We start from the raw sequence: 23,942 nt of genomic DNA, 5'->3' as shown, positions 1-23,942 counted from the left end.
TAAAGTAAGGTCTTTGTGTCTAAGAAGAATCTCACAGAGCATTGGATTTTTAATAATTTGGAACTCAAGGTATATATGAATTTTACTATCTGAGTTCAGAGAATGAAAAATGAAGTTTTGTGGAGATAATTGCAGGTGATTTTAAATTTGAGAAAAAGCTGGAAGTAATTTTCAGAAAACGTCCAGCAGGGGGCCTCAGCAGTCAGCGGTGAGAACCCGCTGCAAATTCCAACCGATTTCTCCCCAAACCCCCATACCATCAAGTATGTGGACACATACTATATGTAGATCTCTAGTAGCAGAGCAGTATTATGTGTATTATTTAATTTGTAATGAAAGTATTTCAAGGAAAGCACAACGATTTGCACTCCTTGATACCTAGCAGTTAATGACAATGCAAAGAAAACTATCTGGGTATCTTATCTGTGTGAGAAGGCTGTAAGGAAACTTCATTTTTAAAATAAGCAGAGAAGAGCTCTGGAATTGAGACATCTGGTGGAGATCACTCCCCAGATGGACAAAAGTCCCCCAGGGAAAGGATGAGAGACCCCCTCACACAGGAAGAAGCCCTTCCTGCTGAAATGGGAGGAGCGAAATCTGCAATCCCAGTTAGCCCCACCAAAATTTTATATTCTATATATAAATTGGCCACTTGATATAAATCTTATTTTATACAGTGAGGGACACAGTCACTCAGGGAAACTGAAGGTTGCCTTTTACTGTTCGCTTTTGTAGGAAAAAGGGGGGAAAAAACCTTTTTTTTCTTTCAAAGTTCCAGCATTTGAAACTTGATATTAACATTGGCATTTCTCTTCCTAATTTTGGATCTTCTTTTCAGTTTAAATAGAAGGGACCTCAAAATTCTCACTGGTCATTTTCTTCAAAAGTCAAATATGTGAGTAAGTGATGAGAACTTTGTTTCCTTTTTTTTTTTTTAAACAGTCAAGAGGAAGGCACGCTCAAAGCTCATGATTGCGTCTTAATTTACAAATCAGAGGGAGATGAAAACCACACTCCAGACAGTAACTTAATCGGACTCACCACCAAGATGTTAAAAGTGAAGAGGCTGGAAGAAATCAACACATGTTATAACAGTAACAAACTGGAGAAAATGGCTTTCTTCCACTGCATGGAAAAGGTTGAGAAAGTGAAATGTTTTCTGGAAGAAAGTTCTAGTGAACAGGACTCAAGATCTGGAAAGAATGAGGTAATTATGTGGTAATTTAGTCTTGTAAAAAGTATCCGTTCTACTTTATCTATTTTTACATGAATCAGTAAATGTAGTCACTTAACAGACTCGTCAAATTCTATTTTTGTCGCTTGTGTGAAGAATTAAGGAAATTTTATGGTTAAAACATTTTTCGTTGTGTTTCCCTGAGGATTATGTGTTGTAGATTATACACCCGAGTTTGGTAAGTAGATGCTTTTGAATGTGCATCTCTACCAGCAGGCTTCTCTTCATTGTGGTTAGTGGCTTAGACGTTATGAATGAGAACTTTTGGAAACACACATTTCTAAAGCAGGATCAATTACAAGGATGGATCTGCGTGTGAAATTCAGAGAAGCACTATGAGGGGCACAATTGCTCTGTAGAAGAGTTTCAAATTTTCTCAAGACTTTGAATTCCTCACAGCGTGGGTGGCATAACTGTTGACAGTGACGGTGAGTGACAGGGACAAGCAAACCTTCCCTGAAGGCTATGCCTGGGTCCTCAGTTGTGCACAATGAGGTCCTGAGCCTGATTCTGACTACTTGATCTTTGGCAAGTTCCTAACATCAGCCAAGATGCTACCTCATCAGAATAATGGGTTGATGACTGTTGAGGAAGCTAAGTGTGATAATGTATATAAAGCACTTAGCACAGTGTCTGTCATCATGATAAATGTTTGAGAAATGTCATCCAGCAGCAGTCTCCTCTCCTCTCTTGGCTCAGTCAACACCACTCATGGATCCATGGAAGTGCAGTTCCTGGCCCAGGGTTGGCCTCACAGCATGGTGCCTGTGCCTTTCTTCTAGCATATGCTATTGTTTTGAATGTTTGTCACCTTTCTCTCAACAGTGCTCTTCAAGGTCAAGACCTTGAATCACTCGTGCTTGGACTCTCCTAGTAACTAGCACAGAAGAGGTCCCCAAAATGTTTGTGGAATGAACAGATCTGTGAAAGTGAATTCTGCATTCTGGCTGAAGGCTAGGAATGAGTATTTTAGAAGATCAGAGCAGGTGATTCTTACTAGGTAGGATTGGGAAACATCCTTTGTCCAACCACTGTTCTGAAGAGCACTGTTCAGATAGGGAGGGCATTTCTAACTGTGTCAACGACAATGAAGCAGGGCCATTAAGGAACTAGGGCAGAAAAGTCTTCTCACTGTCAGTCAGTATGGAATGATAAAATGTGCTGGAGAAAAGAAATGAGATGGGTTGAAACTTAGGTCTCTTGAGAAAAGAAATTTCCACGGACTAAATGGAAGTGCCATATGAAGGACTTCCTCCTTAGGGCTGTTTTGATGCAAATGAATAAACAGAAGGATTCCTTTTTCTGTTCATTAATTTCTCTAGGACAGAGAAGACAAAACAATCTTATTGGATAACTTTGAAATAGCCAGCTGCTGGTAATAGTTTATATGAATTCGATTATTTTTCCAGTACTGTTTTTCTCTGGGTGTAATTCTGTGGTGTAATTTTTAGAAGTAGGAATTATCTTTGAAGAGTGAGGGGCTGCTAAACTGGAACAGAAATGTTTTAAGGAAGAATTGTTTTAATGATAAACTGCTTCAGGATATTTGAAATCAAATGATTGGGGCATAATATTTTGGGATATTTTTTGAGGACGAGACTGAGAATGTTGCTCCTCAGAAAGGAGCGTCCTTCGCACTTGGTCTGATGTCCCGCGTCTAACCCGGGCTTCCTGGCCTCGATCCGGCAGTCGATGCCATGCGGAAGGTGGAAAGGAGTGGCTGGAAGCTCCATAGGTCCCATTCAGCTTCTTCTTTGTAAGTGGCGAAGGGCCCAGAGATGTCAGCAATAAATTTCCCTGTCTCTCTCTCTCTCTGGCCCTCTGGCCCTCTGGCAGAGGGATGGAAGGGGAGACACAGAGCTCTTCTTTCTGTGGCTGCCAAGGTCATAGTCCTGGAGGCCCTGGCCGGCCCAGTCAGTGGGTGCCAGGATAGGCAGCGAGCCCTGGCCATGGGTGGGTGGAGAAGGGCACGCCAGCAGCTCAGATGTCTGCAGGTCTACAGACAGAGCTACACTGACATGTCTCCATCTTCTGCTGGGGCCACAGTAAATCTTTACAATATCAGTTATCACTCTTCAGGGATGGTCTAAAAAAAATGCTTGCCATAATGTACCGTAAGTGAAGAAAATTTATTCTCCTTTCTCTTTTTATTCCTTCTCTTTTTGAGAAGATTAGCATTGCTAATCACAGTAGAAAATGTCACTGTGATGCAGTGGAAATAATTTACTCTGAATTCCGAATACTCTAGTGATGTGGAAGCTTTGTTTGGAAGGTGTGAAGTACAATTTCTTTCTGGAAAGGTCTTTGCTCCCTAGTCCAGGCTGGTTATGCTCAGATTCCTTTATTTCCCCCTTATCTTAACCAAGTTTTTCTATTTCACTTACTTTTCCTCCACTAGATTAATTTTAACTATCTTCTTTCTTTTCCTCTACTTTATTTTTTGTTGAATTCGTTAAATGCCACATATTCTACTTTTCTCCTATGGTTTGCTTACTTTCTTTTTCTACTTCCCTTTTTATTCTGTTTTCTAGTGACTTTTCTCATTGCTTTATATTCTAGAGGATGGTTCAAAATCACCTAAATAATGCAGAACTTTTAAAAAGCTTATAGCAGAGATGCCATAACAAACAAGGTCTAAACCTACATAATGTGGTGTTGAAATAAAGTAAAACACAAAAAAATTAATCTGCTCCATACAAGGGATGAGCTCAGTAGCGACTGTTATATTATACTGTTATATTATATTATATGATACTATTAACTCGTAGATGGTAAATGACTCTCATAACTGTAATTAACATCATTTTTATAGAATCAAGTCCAAGTTTTCTTCTTTGGTTAGTTCCTTATTACCTATATGAATAGCCCCTTGCTATACTTGTCTTAGATATAATGTACTGTTTAATACACACACTTCTCTTAGATATAATTTACTGCTTAATACACACACACACACATGTGCGTGCACACATTTGTTTAATAAAAGACAAAAGGGCCAGACAAGCAGGGTTCTACTCTCCCAATTGGTTCTGTCTGCCTCCCTTTGCCTACTCCTGCTTATGACACATATATCTACTTTCTATGCCCAAGGTTATCTATGTTTCTCTCCTTGTCCTTTGCTCTCCCTCCCACCCGCCGCCTTTCTGTAGAACCCTGTTCCCATCCTCCATCTGAAAGGCACGGTCCCAGCCAGGGGAGTGAGGCAGAGCTGTGGGGGTAGAAATAAGGATGACTCTACCAGAGGCAGAATCTTAAATGCCTGCTACAAAGGGTCCAAAGGCCAAACAAAAAATATTTACCGACAGGATGTGAATAGCACTGAGTGGGTTGGAACAAAGCGTGGATCTTCCTATGTTGATTGCAGTTGGTGTGCTTAATTGCAGATGGCATTTCCTGACTAACCACTGTGAAATTATACCACCAGCGGTGCTCAGAATGACTGACGTGGATATCAAAATACCACGGCCGAGGGCGGACGTTTTGTGATTTTTAAAATTGCATTTCCCCACCCTCATCTCTTTGCTCCTTTGCTCCTTTGCTCCGAAGGGCAGGAGAACAGAGAACGCTCCCTGGCGGTGGCCCAGCCAGTGAGCCACAGGCCCGTTTCTGTGGTGCTAATCGTCCTTGAACTGGGGACAAGTGCATTCGAGTCGGTGTCCCTAGTCACCGGCGGGTCTGTCCCTGCCCCTACACCTGTTTCAGATCTGTCATGCAGGCCATCCTATTTTTCCTTTTAAAGAGACAGATTGTCTGTTGATCGTGTAGCTGGAAACACAGATCGCAGGACCCCGGGAGAACCGTCCGCCATCCGGCAACGCCTGCTCCTCAGGAACGGGCATGCAAACAAGCGTGTTCTTGGGAACGTGCTCGTCGTGCTGGATCAGGCGAGGGAAGGAGCATATAAGCCAGGTGGCTTCCATAGCCGCTCCCCGAGAATGGACTTAGCACTTAGAAGAAAAGACATCTGGATTGTAGGTAGCGCGTGCCTTATCTCGTCTTCCTTACTCTGGCGTGTGTTCCAGTCCGTGATGACACGGGGAGGTCACAGACAGACTCCTGCTCTGGAGGAGACGCAGGTAGTAACATCGCTTTTAACTAAGACAGATTCATTTTACTGTTGTTCTATTTACTGTGCTATTTCCAACCAGGGAGCGGTTCTTGCCAAAGGAGACGGAATGCATGCCCCGTCTTAATCCTTGCCTAAGACTACCGTGGCCTTAGGAGGGGTTGGGATAATAATAGTGGCATGTGGCACATTTCAACATTCCACACACTTGCACCAACTTTCGGGGAACCTCAAAGCAGCCGTTCCTGCTGCATGTTAAAGTCGGTGAGCTATTTTTGTTTTCAGAGCTAAATAATGGCAACCGTTCTCCATTCCCCTACTACGTATATGACTTAATTATGAAAATAAAATGACACGAGAGCAAAACTTCCGTCCCCCTTATCACGTCTATGGTGAAAGCAGCACGTGAAGGGTGGCCACCTCCCCTGGGGGAGCCCCGTGGGGGAGCCAGCTTGCCCAGCCTATATGCTCTTTCTTTGGAACCGTTGCCAGATAATGCCTTTCACGTAATGCCGCAGCTATTCTAGGAATGGAATTCAGTCAGGAGAACAGCCCAATTCTGAAAGAAGAGAAATAATTCAGATTCTAAGGATTTTAGCACCTCCCAAGAGAGGGTATTTGCATCTGGGAAAACAGCTCTTTCCACAAACTTAATTCTTTTATCAATTAGCATAAGATACATTATTTTAATGACAGTATAAAACTGGAAGAGACTACAGAAACAAGCCTGGTTCCCAGGAAGGGGATGTACAGCAGTGTCCCTCCACTTTGCCTGATCACCATCTACTCTCTGTACAGAGCTTTTAGGTTTTTCTCCCCCTAGTGAAACCCCTCCCATTAAATCTTTAAAAAAAATATTTTATTTATTTATTTGACAGAGAGAGAGAGAGAGAGATCGAGAGATCACAAGTAGGCAGAAAGGCAGGTTGTGGGGGCCGGGGGGCGGAGAGCAGGCTCCCCACTGAGCAGAGATCCTGATGTGGGGTTTAATCCCAGGACCCTGAGATCATGACCTGGGTTGAAGGCAGAGGCTTAACCCACTGAGCCACCCAGGAGCCCGCCTCCCATGAAATCTTAACACCACAGATATACAGTATACCTGCTTACGCATTACAGGTATGTCTGTGCTTTATACTTAAAAGGAATACTTTTTTTCCACCCCTCCTAAAGAAACAATTTTACCCCTTTGGGGGGCTGATACTGTCCTTGTTGAGAATGCATGATTTATAGTTAAAAAAATTTCTCCAGGGGAGTTGGGCATATATCCCTGTCCCTATACCTGCATGTAGATGGCTTCTTTATATTTATTCAACAAGGAACTGCCCCCTCAGCATCCTGATGGTGTTGGAGGACTGAGAGCTCCAGGCATTGGACTTTCATAACGGCTCCCTTTCCGGGGGACCCTGACCCAATCAGTATTTTGGGGACCGTTAAGTTCACTTTCAGAGGAATTGCCAAACCTTGGAATGGTATATTATCTGATCTATCTTTGTTGAGGGCAAGGTAAAAGAGATGGGAGAAAGATAGATAGGCAGGAACAGACTTTTTTTTTTTTTTTTTTTTTTTTAGTGAGATCATAAAACATTCTAAGTCTCTTTGGGTCTGACCTAGTGTCACCATTAGGTCTATGTTTTCAGACTTGGTCAGTGTTGTCCAAGCATTACTCATTTTTGGCTGCTTAACACATCTCCTGTGGGAAATACCATGCGTGTTTTCATCTGCTATATGGAAAAAAATGAGTTATTCACCCAAGCTCTCAGAATGTAGCCTTCATACTATTTCCCAATGACAAGGTCAGCAAGATATATGCGCTAATTGGGAATGTTGTGGGAATGTATTTCAAGGAGTTTTTGCAACTTTTTAGCTGTAAAGAAAATGTCTCTTAAGTTAGATTTTTATAACGTATCTTTTTGCTTTTCTCTCCCCATTGCTAATGGTTATTTAGAAATGTGGACAACCTATTGTCTTAGAAATATCTACAAGCACAGACGTTTTAGGAACTGCCTTTTCCAAAGGCATCGGGAGATCATACTTGTGATATTAGTGTACTCTGTATCCATAGAACATAAAACATAGCATTGGCATACAAGTATAGGGATATCCATAGAACATAAAGGAGTTGAAAGATTTTTCTAATACGTTGGGTACAAATGCTTGCCTATGTAAAGCTCTGGGTGTCCTAAACCAAACACACAGAGGAGTCATATTGTTTGTGTCATTTCAGGGTCTCAGAATAATTAAAATTATGAGAGTTTTATGTTCTTCAGTGTAATATGAGAAAAAAATCTTTTTTTCTTTAAAAGTTAAAGCAATATAATAAAAAATATAAATATTGCGAATCAAGTCTTTGCTCTTAAGTAAGAACATATTAACATACTTGTTAATGAAATTCACCTCAAACATTAGAGTTGTGAAAGCATGTTGAGCTGGTAGGGTTTCTCAGACTTCAGGTTTTCAGTCCACCTTCATGGGTTTCGCTACTTCAACCCCTATCGATTACTATTTTCACATACCAAGTCATTTAAAAAAATTTTAGTGAAAGCAACAACAGAGCGAAATCATGGTTTTGATATGTTTATTCTAGATTTTCAAAGACACAGTAACAAACACACATATACTTTTAAAAATGGTTTATTAGTGTACAGTCTAAAATTACCCCAAATCCCTAATGATGAGGTGATCTCACATTAGCCTCTGGACTGCTAGGCTCAGGAGGCTAGTTCTGGTTTTTTGCCCTGTGCTACTTGGTACTTTCAAATCTATTTCTCATTTTCTGCTCACTGTGTAGTGACAATAACAAAGACCAGGGAAACTGGTGATGAGCAGACAGCCTCGGAGAGCAGAGAAATTCAAAGTGTTCCTTAAATATAGTGGGTACGCAGAAAACTGATAATAGGTAAAGTCTACGTCTTGTTACGTGCCTAGACCCGTGTTCTCCCTATTGTCGCTCTTTAGGTCCCCTCAGAAGGCAGAGCTAAGACAAAAGCATGTGGGTAGATGGTTTGTTTTTGGAATTGACTTCAACAAGTATGAGTAGGGGGCTGGGGAATGTGAAGTAGAGAAGGAAAGAAGCCCCAACAAGCTCACATTGCGAGACTCGCCACTGCTGCGTAGGATGACCTCAGAGCTGTCCACCCAGAGGACTGAGGCGGGCAACAGTGATGCACTGGGTCATCGCTAGTGGTCAAGAGCTGTCCCATCCATCTGGTGACTAATCCCTTGGCCCTTTCAGTTGCGTATAGGTGACTGTCGGTTCCCAGGGGTGTCCCATGCACTTCAACCTCATTTGCAACTTTGACTTCAGGAAGAGCGTCTGACTTGCTAGTCCACTGATTTGGTAGGAATAACGTGCTCCTTTGGATCCCAGCACAAGCCTGCAGTATAATCCATGGCTCATGGGCTTCGTCCACTGGGGGGTTCTGAGGAGCCCAGGTCAGTGTGGCATTTCCATAACAAATGGGACACTAAAGACCTGTGCTCTAGCAAGGAAGCTGTGACTCAGAGATTAGGGATCTAGACACATAGGAGCCTTGGTGGTCAGCTCATCCAAATCCTTCTTTGAAGGGGGGACTCAAAGCCCAAGAAGGGTAAACTGGTCTTGACCAAGATTCATTACATGGAGGGACTATTCTCAGCTAAAATCAGAATTACCATCCCAACCATGTTTTCCAAGTTGCTCTTTACAAAAAAACAAAAGTTTCATTAGAGCCAGACTTTTTCACGGAAGGGGTGGGCAGCACTTTGCATGGCTGTGAAGGCTCCGTGTTGGCCATGTCCCATGTGAACACAGCGCCACAGGTATCTCGGGCAGGTGCTGGCTCAGCCGGTCCGGAGCAGGGCAGCTTTTCGAGTCCTGCAGGCCTGCCTCGAAAGATGACTGGCCATCAGCCAGGCCCACTGGCCTCTTTCTAGGCAGGAGCATCCTGCTTCTTAACTTTCCCGTGCATCAGGCTCTTCCTCTATGAACAGTTCCCACAAGGCTTCAACTCAGGAGCTGGGCACCTGAGCAGCAAGGTGCTCAGTTAGAAGGCTCAGGTGGTGAGAGATCAGGTTAAATGCTGCTGTCAGTGGCGGGTGTCAGGAAATTCTAAAGCAAGGTAGTGACCTGGCTGGAATGAGGGGCGTGTGAGCCCAGCCTCTCCGTTTGTCTACCTGATCTTTAGCTTCTAGCATTGGCATTCCAAATGTAAGCAGTGAACAAGGTTGTAAGCTTTCCCTGTTCTATTTAATATATGGTTTGGGGCTTATCTGAACTAATTGGGGTGAGGGATAAGTATAAAAATGAATTACAGAGACAAGATTTTAATTTGTAAGTGTATTTTTTTCTTGTGTCCTTGAGAAATGACTCTACCTTCTGTGCAATATAAATGTTTTATAATAGCATTTCCCCACATCCAGCCATATGGTTCTCTTTTAAAAAAATTGTATTTATTTGAGAGAGAGAGAGAGAGAGAGAGAGAGAGAGAATCTCAAGCAGATTCCCTGTTGAGCAGGGAGCCCCATGCAGGACTTGATTTCATGACCCTGAGATCAGATCAAGAGTCAGATGCTTAACTGACTGAGTGACCCAGGAGCCCCCAGCCGTACAATTCTACATGGACTTTTGCTCTGCTATTTCTGGAATGCCTAGTGCAGGTATACCCATGGAGTTTTTAACTGCAGAGTTTTGACGGGGCATAATAATCAACCTCTGACAAGCATTGTGCTATCCCTCTATTCCAGAGTATCTGTCATTCCAGGGGTCCCCGTCTAGCTTGGACATCTTTGCTTCTAGCATATATTTGGTCTAGAGGGTGGTTTCTGGTTCTGAGCTCCCTTGGACACTGGAGGATAAGAGAGGAGGAACTAGCAGGAGCTGAATATTTTATTTGGAGCTTCTAAGTCTCCTAAAATCTGCCAGAGGCCTTTGCACGTCCCTGAGTCACTCATGTTCCTTCAGTTCTCTGGAGAGGGCTTCAGATAACATCATTGTGTGGCCCCAGAAAGTGCTCATCACCCATTCCAGCCTAAACCCCAAAGAAGGTCTTAGCAACCCTTGGTATTTTTCCAAATTGTCCAAGAAAGAGAAACAGGGGGATGGAACAGGCAAGGGGAACTCATGATGAATCTTACCTTGTTCAGCACTGTCTTTCACTGGGACATCATCCACTAGGCCAGCAGTTCTCCAAGGGACGTCCCTGGACCCCCTGGGGAACCCTAAGACCCTTTGGAGGTCTGCAAGTTAAAAACTGTTTTCATAATCATTCAAATTATTGACCTTTTCCACTGCATTGACATTTGCCCTGATGATGAACAGGCAATGATGGGCAAACTCCTAGCTCCTCAGCACAAAATACGGCAGTGGGACCAAAGCGTCCTAGTTAATCATAGCATTATTCACCACCAGATGCTCAAAGCTTTTGTTCTCTTTTGTTTTTGAAAGAGCCAGTCTTCCTTAAAAATGTACTTGATGAAACAGGAATGTAAATGTAGTTAATCAGCTTGTATCAAAGTCATTTAGATCTTTGTGTCCATATTCTATATTAATCTTCTCAATAAAGAATTACTGAGTTTCTACTGCACGAAGACACACTGTTGATTCTCTGGGACTGTCCCATAGTCGTTGCAGGATACAACTCTGCTTTGGAGTGTAGATACCTGGAACTCAAAGACACAAGCAATTTCACATATTGATGCCCGCTGATGGCATCAAAAAGAGGCAGAATCTGATGAAACAAGATTATTTATTTAAAGGGTAAACACAGGATACGCATTTAGGTAGAAAATGTCTCTTTTCTGTTTAGTCTGAGTTCCCCGTATTAGAGACGTTTTATGTTAGGATCTCCCTTTAGACCCCTTGGCAATCTGTACTTATTTAGAAATTTAAGAATGGATAGTGACCTATGTTAGGTCCCCATTTTCTTCCCAACCTTCCAGAATAAGCAAGTTGAATTAATACAATAATATAGGTAAGTTTCTGAATTCTTAAGGCTGTGTTTCCATTTGACTTTTAGGATTTATGCTTTCAGTTTGGTCTGTTTATTTATTTACTTATTTTATTTAACAAGCACGTAAGTGGCCCTCATTGTGTTCCAGAACCTGTTCTAAGCAATTTACAAATAAGAACTCACTTAAACCTTGTAAGCACAACCTGATTGGCTCCATGGATAACACTAATGATTGCTAACACTTATGTTTATTGTGTCCCAGGCACCTGTTAAGAATTTTAATACAGCATCTCAGTTAATCCTCAATTGTCCAATGCATTTGTATAATAATTACCTCTATTTTATAGATAAATGAGGCTTAATGACATCAGGCACTTGCCCAGAGTTATACCGCTATGTATCATGATATCTGCTGAATATGTTAGCTTGCCCAAAGACGTGAAAAGGAAAATTACATTTATTTGAAGAAAATTTAACTGGAATTTATTTATTTTTTTAATTAAATGTGAAGTATTTGAAAACAAATGGTCTCTGATGAATTTTCCAAGGACAGTTTGTATTATCTTCACATTATCTGAAATGTAGCTTCCATTTGGTGAATAGCTTGCTTGTTTGTTCTATTTCTCTATGCAAACAGAGCCAGAGCCACGAGATTGAAAGCGGTCCAGTTTCTTTGGCTTGACAAAGTGAGGCTCTGTTCTGGAAATGTGATGTAACAGTGACCTCTAGCGGGGAGAAGTTGCAAAAGTTAACTGTGGCTGGGCAGTGACGCCACATCACTTCAGGCTAATCTTGATCATAGGGACTGTGCGTCCTGTGGCTGCAGCCATGGGCGGGTGTTGGTCCATGAACACAGCAGAAGCCAGGCGAGAATACATTGGAACTAATGCTTCTCTCAAATACATAATAAAGCTGGAAAATGATAAGCTAAATCGACTTATTTTATTGTAACGATACAGTACATCACATACAAAATATGTGTTAATTAATTGGCTGTTTACGTGGTTGGTAAGGCTTCTGGTTAACAGGAAGCTGTTGGTAGTTAAGTTTTGGGGGAGTCAAAAGTTATATGTGGATTTTCAACCATGCAGTTCAAGGGTCCACTGTGTTTGACACAAAGAAGGATTTAGTAACGTTGGCTTGATAGAACATGAGAGAAGGAAGAGCCCATTTATTTTATTGGACACATGTTACTGAACATGCCATAGGACCAGGCAATGGGTGGCTCATAAAGCCTGACACAGAGACAGTTAACAAAGAGTTATGAACTCCCAAATTATAACAGTTACTACCACTGGTATGACAAAAGGCGCAGGAGACTCCACTGATGTCCTGTCCAGCACCTTCATCTCTTGATATTTCAAATGGTGAATGATAAGACCCGACTTACCTACCTGTTGGGTACCACAAGAGAAGTTGCATTCTCTACTTCTCGACTCCCCAACCCTGTTCCCTGAGAACCACCCCTGGTCCCAAGCTCAGGAGGGCACACACAGTTTGCTAACAGAGCTGTACATTACTGGGGGATACAGGGAAGAATGGAAACTTACTAGGTGTAATATCTAACTCTTAAGCTTGTCCACCAGAAGATAATGACCTCTAATTGAAGCCTATCAGTCTATTTCCAGTTATTCTATTTTAATACTGTATGTTTGTATGATCATATCATCTTATGTGGGATTATTAATATTATTTCCCAACATATAACATTGGAAATTCTCAATGCATATTACAGTATTAAAAGCTCCAAGAGGTCCTCTGTTAAAACAACAGAACCATTTTAACCAGGCACATAGGAAGCATTCAAACAAATGTTAGCTGATATCTGAAATATTATTAGCATTCTACTTTATCCTAGAGCTTTCAAAATTTATCTAACCACTGAACTCTTCTGTTTCCTGACTCATCTTCATGTCTTAGGATGCCATAGGTGCTCCTTGGGGAATGCTGGTTTAGAGAGATCCATTATCGACTCTGATATCAAATAACCCCAGATTCACATCCGCGTGGGGCCCCTTACCCCTGTGTGACCTTAGCCATTTAACCTGAATCTCTATCCCTAGTTCATCATAATGGGTGAGAATGCCCATCTTGCAGAATAATTGGGAGAGTTAAATTAGCTAATTTATCTGTTAACAAGTGGCTTGGTGCCTGGCACAAAGATGTGACCCCCCCAAATTTAATATCTGTTCCCACTTCTTTATTTTCATCATACCTTACCTCATTCTTTTTCCTCTTCTATACCTTTTGAAATCCTTCCTGTCTTTCAAGGTTAGATTCAAATCACACCACCATTGATTCTAATCTGACATCCCACCTCACCCTGCCCACCAAGTTTTCCTTGACTACATCATTTTAAGTACACCATTTAAATAACGTGTGCCATTTGTGTGGATAGTTTTTGTGTCCTTTCTGGTAATAATTTTTTCACAGGTTGGGTGTCTGCTCCTAAAAAGCTGGGACTCCTTCTCTGTGAGGAATCACTCTCTAGATTTCTTTGTATCCTTCTTAGCAACCGTGTTAGGCATGTCCATTTTCATTTGTGCTCTAGTTATTACCAGCACATTTTAGGAAAAATTTCATATTTTAAGTCTTTGAAGTGAAGATAATTATTAATATATTTATGTCAAATATTTAAACAAAGCAATGAGTAGAATTCCAAGTAGCAGAATATTTGGAATGATATTGGTGTTGGACATTTCCCCCCAAAGTTCTAAGAGGATGTGCTTGAATAAAATTTTAATCATTTCTAGACTGGCAGAATCAGTTTTGAGAGATTGGTATGATCTGATACACTCCAGCATTCTTCATTTACCCACAGATCAGTGTGTCTGCAATAAGACAGCACCCATAGTTCTGGGTGTTTTCTGCCTCCTTTTGAAGAAGAAGGCAATCTACTTCCTCTTTCTCTCAAGTCGAAATCTCTCTATCAACTCGAACCCTGAAATGGCTCTAATAAAACTGAGTGAAAATTATTTATAATTATATCTAAGGGACAATGCATAGATTCTGAAGTCCCTTTTGAAATTAATTATCCAATAAAGAGTAAATTAATTTGAACATAGTTTTTATTTTTTTGTTCTTCTTGTATATTCTGATCCTTAATGGTTGCTGTTTATGTGTGATGAAGATGGTCATCCGCTACAGATCAGAATCTCATTGTTCAAAGCATAGTCTGTGACTTATCAGCATCTCCTGGGAACTTGTTAGAAATACAGACTCTTAGGTCGCACCCAGATCTACTAAGTAGGAATGCATTTTAATAAGGCCCCTAGATGATTCATATGCATATTAAAGTCTGAAAAGCACTAGAATATTCGTTACTCTTAGAACAGAAAAACAAAGGGCCAAAGTTTACTGCAAAAAATTGCTAAAAGGAAAATAAACATTTCCGACTGCACTTATGAATATACGCTTACCTAAGTAATCTATTTGTATATTACATGTATACATGCACATATATATTCAGGACATAAATGTATACATGTGTTTCCTCCAAGGGGTCTCTCTGGCTGCTTCTTGGGAACCAGGCAATATCCTTTCTTGAACATCTTATGAGAATATTTTCCTTGATAAAATAAATATGTCTAATAATAGTTCTTTCCATAAGATTTCCCAGGCAGACAAAATACAAAGCTTGCATTCTGGCCAGTGAGATTCGCTGCGGGAGAGAACTTGCCAAGTGTCAGGAATGGCCTGCTCTCTCTGGGGGGGTCACACTGGTCCTCTCAGCGATGGGTGCAGGCATCAAGGTCCTTGCTCGTTTGAGAGTTTGCAGCCCTCTGAAGAGACTGTGCGTCATGGAAATCCCTTGGTCTGCTCTTGTCAGCAAAGCAACAGGGGGTTTAATCGAAAGCCACGTATGTGCTGAGGAAAGGACTAATGCCCGCGATTCTATCCGGTCCCTGAGTTTCTTTTTGTGCTGGCGCTTCCTAGCACGTGAGCACGAGCACGTGTGGTGTGGAGCAGCTGGACACATCACGTTCCACTGGCACCGGTTTGGGGACGGCTTTTGATTCAGAAGCTCTCAGGGTCAAGTGGAAAGATCACTGGTATCTGGAGTCTGTGGGTCCTTCTGGCCTTGGCCACTCACATTAGATAAGTGACCTTGACTATGTTATGTAACTCTCCAAGAGTTCGTTTATCGGGGAGGAGAAACACGTTGGAATGCAGCATGTCCCAGACGCTCTTGAACACGGGGATCACCTAGGATCCCCAGCCCCCCAAGAGCCACTGATGAAGAATCTCCTTGAGTGGAGCTTGGGAATCTGTGTTTCTAATCACCCTTCAGGGGATTCTTATGGGGAGTGTGGTTAGCGCTGTTCTAGGGAAACCATTTGACTGATGTCCTGCTCATTTCCCTTCTTCTATCCCTGAACTTTTTCATATCGGCTGATTCTGACCGGCAGCTAAGAAGGTGATGTTATGTGATTACTGGGGGTTGGTTAGACTATAAAAATATATGAAACTTTAGGGGTGTCTGGGTGGCTCAGTGAGTTGAGCCTCTGCCTTCGGCTCAGGTCATGATCTCAGGATCTTGGGATCGAGCCCCCGAATCAGACTCTCTGTTCAGCGGGGAGCTTGCTTCCTCCTCTCTGCCTGCCTCTCTGCCTACTTGTGATCTCTCTCTCTCTTTCAAATAAATAAAATCTTTAAAAAATACATGAAACTTTGAAATATCTGGCCTGAGGATTTATCATCCCTACCTCTTACTGTGAAGTTAGTCTTGTGACCACTTGAATTTTCTTATCTGTAGAATAAGCTGGTGATAATACACATGGATGAGGTGATTTTTGTTCTGAGTAAATGCTGTGTAACTGTCAGCTGATATTATAGAACTTCTTGAGCCTCCTGTTGCTTGTTTGGTTTCTGGGGATTATGAATTCATGGAAAATTGTGGGAAACTATAGTTTTTACATATATATTTCCATTTCCACCATAACTCTTCTTTCCTTGCATCAGTTGCATCAAGACTAAAATGAGAAATGTTTTGTAGGATAAAAAATTGGGTTCTCTCATACCCAGTGAGAGAAGAGAGAGTGCTGGTTTCCTCACAGTTGTGTAGAAGATACACTAGGTAGTTAAAGTAGCCTACAAAAGAGGCTTTATCCAGGATAAAACCAACAGATTAACAATAATCTGATAAGAAGAAAGATATAGTACAAAGGTTTAAAGAAGATTTGAGAACCATTTTGCACAACATGCGAGCAGGTAGGAGACCCTGTCCCTGTCTGAATCATTATAATAAAGTAAGCCTTCCTTGAGTGTATTTGAGACACTGGATGAAATCCAACCCCAGTATTCTTAGCCCTCAACATAGCCACAAATAGACTGGGAGAGCAGTTGGGGACAGAGGGTCAAGGAAGGTTTTCAATGAAAGAATGTTTGGGAGGAACAGCCAAGGTCAGGCGGAGTGAAGCCTAAACCTTCTTCAGTGTGAGGTCACTCCCAGCAGAAATGAAGCACAGTCCAGTCCCTTTGGCCCTTCCTGCAAAACCCTCTAGATTTTCAGTTTTATGGCATTGGCAATAAAGATTCCACTAACCTTCCGGAATGCCGACTCCGCCTCCTCCCAAGACTCCAGCAGCTTCAGGGGTCATGGCCTGGCACAGAACAGCATTCCTAGGGTCACTGCAGAGTTGGCCACTAAGCTCCGTGAAGACCAAGGTCCAGCTCAGATGGATCCTGGCTGTGTGTGAGCCCAGGTGGGAACTACTGTCACCAGAAATGCAAGGAACTATACTATTCGGCTCAGGCCAGCTGGAAAAGATTTATGAAATGTTTCTTAAGTGCCCAGATACCCACTAGGCTCTATAGAGGAGGCCAAAGAAATGGGATTTACAGTGCCCGTCACGATTGGACCTAGGTCAGTTCCTGTAGCTTGCTGAGCAGGTATTTGAAATATGGGGTTAATAACACTGCTGTCATGCGGGCTGCTATGCAGAATACATAGACACTGTGTATAAAGCCCTTAGCATTCTGCCTGATACATACTGAGCACTCAGTAAATGGGAGCTCACGTTAATATTATTGTTACTGTTACTCGAGAGGCTTATCATTTAGTCGAGGTTGAAATGTCTGATTATATGAATCAGGAGGAAAACCAAGCTGGGCAAATTCAAGCATGGTTATTAGGAACTGTAATTCTCCAAGTGCAGCTGGCAGGAGGGTCCAGGCTGATCTCCTGTGGGACAGACCCACAGACCTTGGTTGTTTGGGGCTTTCTCTCCTCCCACTTGGGTTTATGCAGAAATGGAGTCACCTGCAGGACCACCTCACTACCATGTAGAAGGGAGCACTCATGGACATCCATTGTTATGATCACCCTCTCCTTGCTGCCACTTTCCCTTCTATACCGACCCCATTAAGTCTCCAACCTCGGAGCCGATCTCCAAGTCCTTTTGGAATAAAAGATAAACCAGATAAAACGGGCCTGTGAAACTGGGATCGCGGTTTGGAGTTCATTTGTTTTGCCAGTCCTCGCTGGACACCCCAATGGGTGGATGTCGGGTGGGTGGTGAGATGGTGTGGATGCAGCTGTGAGTGAAAGAAACTGTCTCCCCTCTGCCCCCACCACCCCCCAGAGAAGTCAGGCCATTGAAAAGAGGGCTGAGGGAGAAGAGAAGCCCAGAGGCTGGGGGACCGGACCTCGCCTGCAGGTAACTCGCCACAGCCTCTTTGAGCACACGGTGCTCCAGTTCACCTCCGCAGACTGAACAAGAATGGACAGAGCCGGGCAGCATACAGGAGGTGCTCGATAAAGGCGGACTGAATAGGTGGACTAAATAAAGAAGGAGGCACCGCAGAGGGAGATGGAGGGGAAGGGCTGAGTGCCCCTCCAGACCTGCCTGACCAGAGTCTGGGGAGAGAGGAGCTGGCTCCGGAGTGCAGATAGCAAAGGGAAGCCTGTTTCCTCGCATTTGACAGCTCTGATTTCCTGCTAATACTCCTACCATTATTTTGTCGCCCCTAAAAGTCAATTCTGGCAATCCCAGGGCTCATTTCTGGGACTTCTTAGAAATGAAATTATACTTGGTGCCATTTCCCTTCCTTCTGAAATTACTATTGCTATATTTTTAGTATGTTTTAGGGGAGTAAAAAGCATTACTAACCTCTAGTTTTCCATATAACCACTTCTGATGACTACTCCTTTTAAATACCTCTTCTTTTTTTCTAGGCCAGCCAGCCTGAATTAACTTTTCTTTAAGAAAAGGCCTTTCGTGGTTTATAAATTTTAATGCAAGATGCTAACTGCCAGGATATTTTTGGACCACAACCAGGGATTTAACCAGCCTCCCTTAACAGATGAAACGAGGCGAGCCTGTATGCACCTGGACACAGTGGCCCTTTCATCGTTCACTTTCAAAGTCATGACACCTCCTGGTTTTAACCTCAGGACGTCAGGAATTTTCTTTTAAAACCTGTTTCCTGGAAATAGGTCTTTGCTGTGCTAATGGATAGTTTTTCACTTCATATTTTTTAAGGTGCATAAATTCTATTTTTTTCCTCTTGCAAATAAACACACACACACACACACACACACACACACACATACACACACACACACACCAGGGTATGGAGGGGCATGGTAAGAGTCTCCTCTGTATTAAATAGTACAGACCATCCCTGTCCTGGATTTTAAATATTTCATTAGCAACAAGGGATTCTTACACTGCCCTATTCATTCCCTGTTCCTCCTGGAACACTGGACTGATTATTTTGATTAAAAGTGCTGAGTAAGAGAATGTGGGCTGAAAATTAGCCTCTTAAGCAAACGCCAGAGCCTTTAACCACATAAGGACCTGCTCCTCTGGCTATTTGGAGTTCTTGGTTCAATGCTGTAATTAAGGAAAACTGATTTTTTGAGACTTGCCCCCTCTCAATGTTTCCTTAGTCTTTCTCCCCCTGTGCTGGGCAATTCTCCTGAAACAGAGTCACTCCAAGCCGGGAGAGTACCTTTGTGCAACATTTTGAAAAGTGTTCCCTCTAAGGCAGTAGATTTGCAGGAATATCCTTCTACATGTCTCATGGGCTGAAGTCTTGGTCAGCTAACATCACTTATGGGAGAAGAAAAAGGCATCTGTTCCTTAGGCTTAGCTGCGGGAACACACTGGCTTACCGTCCATTTGCCTCCTGGAAGAGCAGCCTTGTGTGGTGTGTGACCCACACACTGAATGTGCGCGTCCGGCCTGAACCAGAACTTGCTCTTAGCGTGCTCTCCATTCATTCCTGTTGAACTGCTAAGAGTCCATCCTTAAGAATGTAAATAATGCATTTGCGAAAGCTTAGTGGGTTTCCTGGGAAGGCAGTGCTTTAGGGAGAAGAAAAGCTAGCATTTGCCAAATGCATCTCCATTTGGATGGAGGCAAAAAGTTGTCTTGGGCCCAGTGGTCCTGCTGGGAGAAATTGCTTGAGTAATCCTTCGGGGTTATGTAAATAAGAAAATCACAGAAACCACTGCCTCCCAGATAGGTTTCAACAGGCTTCTTTGTAGTTGGGCAAAAACTCCTCTCCCAATGGTCTTGGTGGGTGAATGCTGAAAAATGCCCCCTCAGGGGGAGCTCCTAGAAAGAAACAAAATGAGACCTTCGCTTTTCTCCCCGAAGTTATTAAAACACATCTGATGAAGATGAAAGTCTCCAGTCTGGAAAGGGTCCAAGAAGGCCTGAAGAGAAACTCCCCTTGGGGGGCTCTGGCCCACTGCTGGAGGGCAGGGTTGCCAAATAAAGCTTAGGACCCCCAGTGAAATCTGAATTTCAGATAAACCGTGCATCATTTTTAGTGTAAGTCTGTTCATGGAATATTTGAGATGTACATATATATTCTAAAGTTACTCATTGCTTATCTGAAATTCAAATTTCTCTGGGTTTCCTGTAGTTTTATTTGCACAGCAATGGGGTATGGCTCACAAATAAGGCTGCCTAGCATGTGTTTGTGCCTGGGGCTGGTTGCTAAAGCCCAGAACCTTGGGTGTGATTATGGACTGGAATGCCTGACAGAGGAGCTTAGCTTGAAACTCCCAAAGGCTGGGTGTTATCAAACTCTTATTTTTTTTTTTTAAGATTTTTTTAATCTTTATTTGACAAAGAAAGCACAAGCAGGGGGAGCAGCAGAGCTAGAGGGAGAAGCAGGCTCCCCGCTGAGCAGGGGCTGGATCCCAGGACCCTGAGATCATGACCTGAGCCCAAGGAGGACACCTAACCAACTGAGCCACCCAGGTGCCCCCAAACTCTTTTATTTTTAAGCTCTTTCTTCAAACATTGCATGATTAGGTAGGTAAAAGACTGAAATGGCCCTTCTAGACAGCTTGGTGCAAACCTCTCGTTGTATAGCAAACAGGCAGGTTTCATTGTACCCCGTTTGTCTTACATCTGAAAAACACCTTAAAACAAACAGGAAGAAACAAAGCATGCTGCTCAGGGATGGGATGGGACAGGACCAGAGGGGATGGGACGGGATGGTACCAGGTGCCACCAAAATCTCGACAAGTAGCATCAGACAGTGGTGAGGGGGCCCCCTCACCACTGTCTTATGCTACTTGTCGAGATTTTGGTGGCACCTGGGTTACCTTTAAAAATTGAATTAGCCACTCTACAAATTACTACCCACGTTGCCTTGGATTCATTACTTCACTCTTCTGTGCCTTGGCTTTCTTGTGTGTGGAATGGAAGAAAAATGAGCAAGATTGCGGTTGCTTAAATAAGAGCAGGGCCAAGTAAATGCTAGCTAATAATAGTAATAATTACAAGAAGAAGAAGTAGAAAAAGGAGAATTTAGGAACCAACCAGGCTACTCTTTTTTTTTTTTTTTTAAATTTCTGAGCTCTACCCCAGACCCGTAAAATTAAAATTTCTGATCCTTATGTTTAGGTACAACCCCTAGTAATTCGTAGGTATTCTAAACTTTTGAAAACCCTGCCCTTTTTTTGTCTATGAAAGGATGCCTGTCTGTGGGCAGCTTCCCACCTGCTTTTGGGGGAGATTGTGTCCTTGAGACTCTGGAGGAGAAGGGGAGCTTTCTAGTGCCTTCCTGTCACCAGCTCGGGGGCAGTGTCTTCTCCTGGCATGCCCCCCACTCTTCTCAATTTCCATTTTACCTCAAAAACCCCTGTGGGGCTTCCCTGTGCCTTGCTCTTTCCTTGTGTCCGACTCTTAGATTAATAGAATCCCAAGTTTTTGTGTTTGAGGCAGAAGATTGGATCTACTGTATTTTGTTTTAAAGAGTAGAAGCAATTGACTTCAATTTTGTTAACAGAGCCAGTTCTTTAAGATTAATAAAGATTGCCAAAGAGACCAGAAACAGCCAATTCTCCAGGCCTTTGGGGTTCCACCCATCTGCCTGTGTCTATGCTCTCTGAAACCACACAGTAGTCTTGACTAGCGCCACATTTCAGGTAACAGTATCTGACACATATTTATAATTCCAAAGTATTATATACCACAAAATTGGTCTTTCCTGCTGTAAGATAATAATCCAGTCTTAAGATATTTACATAGAAATTGTTTCAGCTTGAGTTATCATTTGGTTAATTATATAGGAAAGAAAAGCCAAGTGTGAGGGCTGCTTTGGTCTGGGGTTGCTTTGAGGCACTTCTACTTTTCCCTCTGCTTTCTCATCTCTTGTAATGGCCTTACAACTCTGGGCAGGGCTTTTGTGTCTTCTAAGTTGGAGTGAGGAATTTTTTCAATGGCTAGGAGAGTGCACCAAGGATGGAATTTACTTAAGCAGACACCTAACACTGAGATCTGGTTTCATGGAAACCACTCACCTGCAGTCTCCAAACACTTACAACTATTTCCTGGCAAATGGCTATGGCTTTGTGTGCCGAGAGCTCCTTCCTTCCTCTCACCTCCTACATCTTCTATGCTTTTTATTACATCTGTCTGTAACTTGAAACATTGTACTTTTTTGCAATTCTATAGTTGCAGAGTCTCGGTACCATTTTTGGACTTTAACAAGCATTACACGTTTTCTAAATACGTTGGAGATGTTGATTATTTTTTAGTCTTTTTAGAAATGCCTTAGTGCCTCTCAACTCCATGAGACATTCGATAGTAGGTACAACTGATAAGGAGAGAAGTCAGCAAAGAGAAAAGAGCCCAGCACCAATGGCCACTACTTGCTCCTTGGTAAACTCAATGTTAGTGTCTTTGACGATGAGACCAGGAATGCGGACCTTGGTATATAAGAATGGACCTTCCAAACACTGAGGTCTTTCCACATTGGAACGTGACCGTGAAGCCATGAGTTTGTAGCCGGACAACTATTTGTCAGGGTTTTGAATGAGACACGTTCACATGCCTCTCCAGACTGTAGGATTCGTCGATTTAAATATATATATATATATATATTTTTTTTTTAATATATATATATATATATGAGATTATTTTGAAAAGTGCTCTGCATGTCAAGATTTAATTCAAAAGATGCTAAGTCTAGCATCCTACTTAGCTACACAATATATTTTTAATTTTAATATAGTTTTAGTAAACTTGAGTTATTTGTGTCATGAGCTTGAACTTAAAAAATTATGTTTCTTAATAGAATATGAGAATTCTCCATGAGGATTTGCCTGTCAATCTTAATCATCATCAAGACATGAACTAATTTTTCATTTGTCTGCTGCTGTGCTACATGCAGTGTTTAGAAAGACTACATTGTGCCCTAATATGTTCACCCCATCATGATGAAATGGATTCCCTGAAGATCTCCAGTAAATAATGAACTGTGGAGTAGATTCAAATGTCTTGGATTATTCCACAACTGGCCATAAAGTTCTAAAGGATGAATTTCTGTAGTGTGAGTTTACTTGGCAAAAGAAAAAAGAGGCTTTCTTCTTTCCTCCACAATTTCCCTTATGGCTCTCAGTGACCCTTCTCACTTTCGTTTCTCAGCACAGGGTGACTAAGATCTTTAGATGCCTTTCTGCTTGGCTGCTTCTCAGCTGGTTCAAAGTTGGAGAACCCCTTCACAGCTCCTATAGATCTGAACCCTCCGGGATTCCTGCTGTTTTTCCTTAACAAACCCCTAATCCAGAGCAAACCCCCACTGGATCCTCAGGAGCAAGAACATCAGGATGATGGTGGCTAAGCAGCTGCCAGAATGTCCTTTACATGTCTACCTCACTAGCACAGGTGCTAGGTGAAAAGGAGAAACATCATTCTTGGTTACAGGGGTGACTAAAGGAGGATAATCTTTAAGAGCCAGTGTAAAGAATATCAGAAACCGTCAATAGAACTTTGCGTAGAAGAGCCCAGAAAGAGATAGGTTCCCCTGAAAACTAGCAACCTAATGAAAAGTGTCTGTCTAGCCAGATATGACTGGAGCCAGAGTTACCCACAACCCAAAAAGTTCTACCTGAGCCCTTACTGAGGATGCGAAAAGCCCCAACTTTATTAGGTGTTTTGACTAAGCCATAAATGAAGAGGAAATTTGGAGAAAGGATTCTAAATGAAAGAAGAAATGCAAACCCTAGGGTGTTAGTGAGAAAGAAAACCTCAAGATAGCCGAGTGTGAGGGCAGTCATCCAGTTTTACTGAGAGATCTTTGCATCTTTTGTACTTTTGACTATTTGAATGCTGAATTGCTTGAGCAAATTTACTTCACGGCAAACCTTAAAATACACTCTTTTTGATGCTGCACAGGGATGAGAAAGCTTACCTTTAAAACCTTAATCACCTTAATAGTTATCAGACATCACAAAACTTATTTTTTT

General features: G+C 42.3%; 1 protein-coding gene across 3 annotated transcripts in view; it reads left to right on the top strand.

Annotated features, from left to right (window-relative positions):
• MYLK4 (myosin light chain kinase family member 4) overlaps positions 1-23,942 on the top strand; it is an 81,780-nt gene that overhangs the window by 595 nt on the left and 57,243 nt on the right. For 2 of the 3 annotated variants that reach the window (XM_032861448.1, XM_032861447.1), the window contains exon 2: positions 943-1,207. In XM_032861448.1, the coding sequence (XP_032717339.1) occupies positions 943-1,207 (265 nt within the window). Of the gene's footprint in view, positions 1-942; positions 1,208-1,948; positions 1,996-23,942 lie in introns of those variants that run through there. The other variant, XM_032861452.1, reaches the window with a different exon arrangement.

This window comes from Lontra canadensis, unplaced genomic scaffold, assembly GCF_010015895.1.
Source record: "Lontra canadensis isolate GAN:19392208 unplaced genomic scaffold, GSC_riverotter_1.0 scaffold21, whole genome shotgun sequence".
In the NCBI taxonomy this organism is placed as follows: Eukaryota; Metazoa; Chordata; class Mammalia; order Carnivora; family Mustelidae; genus Lontra; species Lontra canadensis.
The sequence above is the reverse complement of the archived record's forward strand: the minus strand, read 5'-3'. Positions and strand labels throughout refer to the sequence as shown.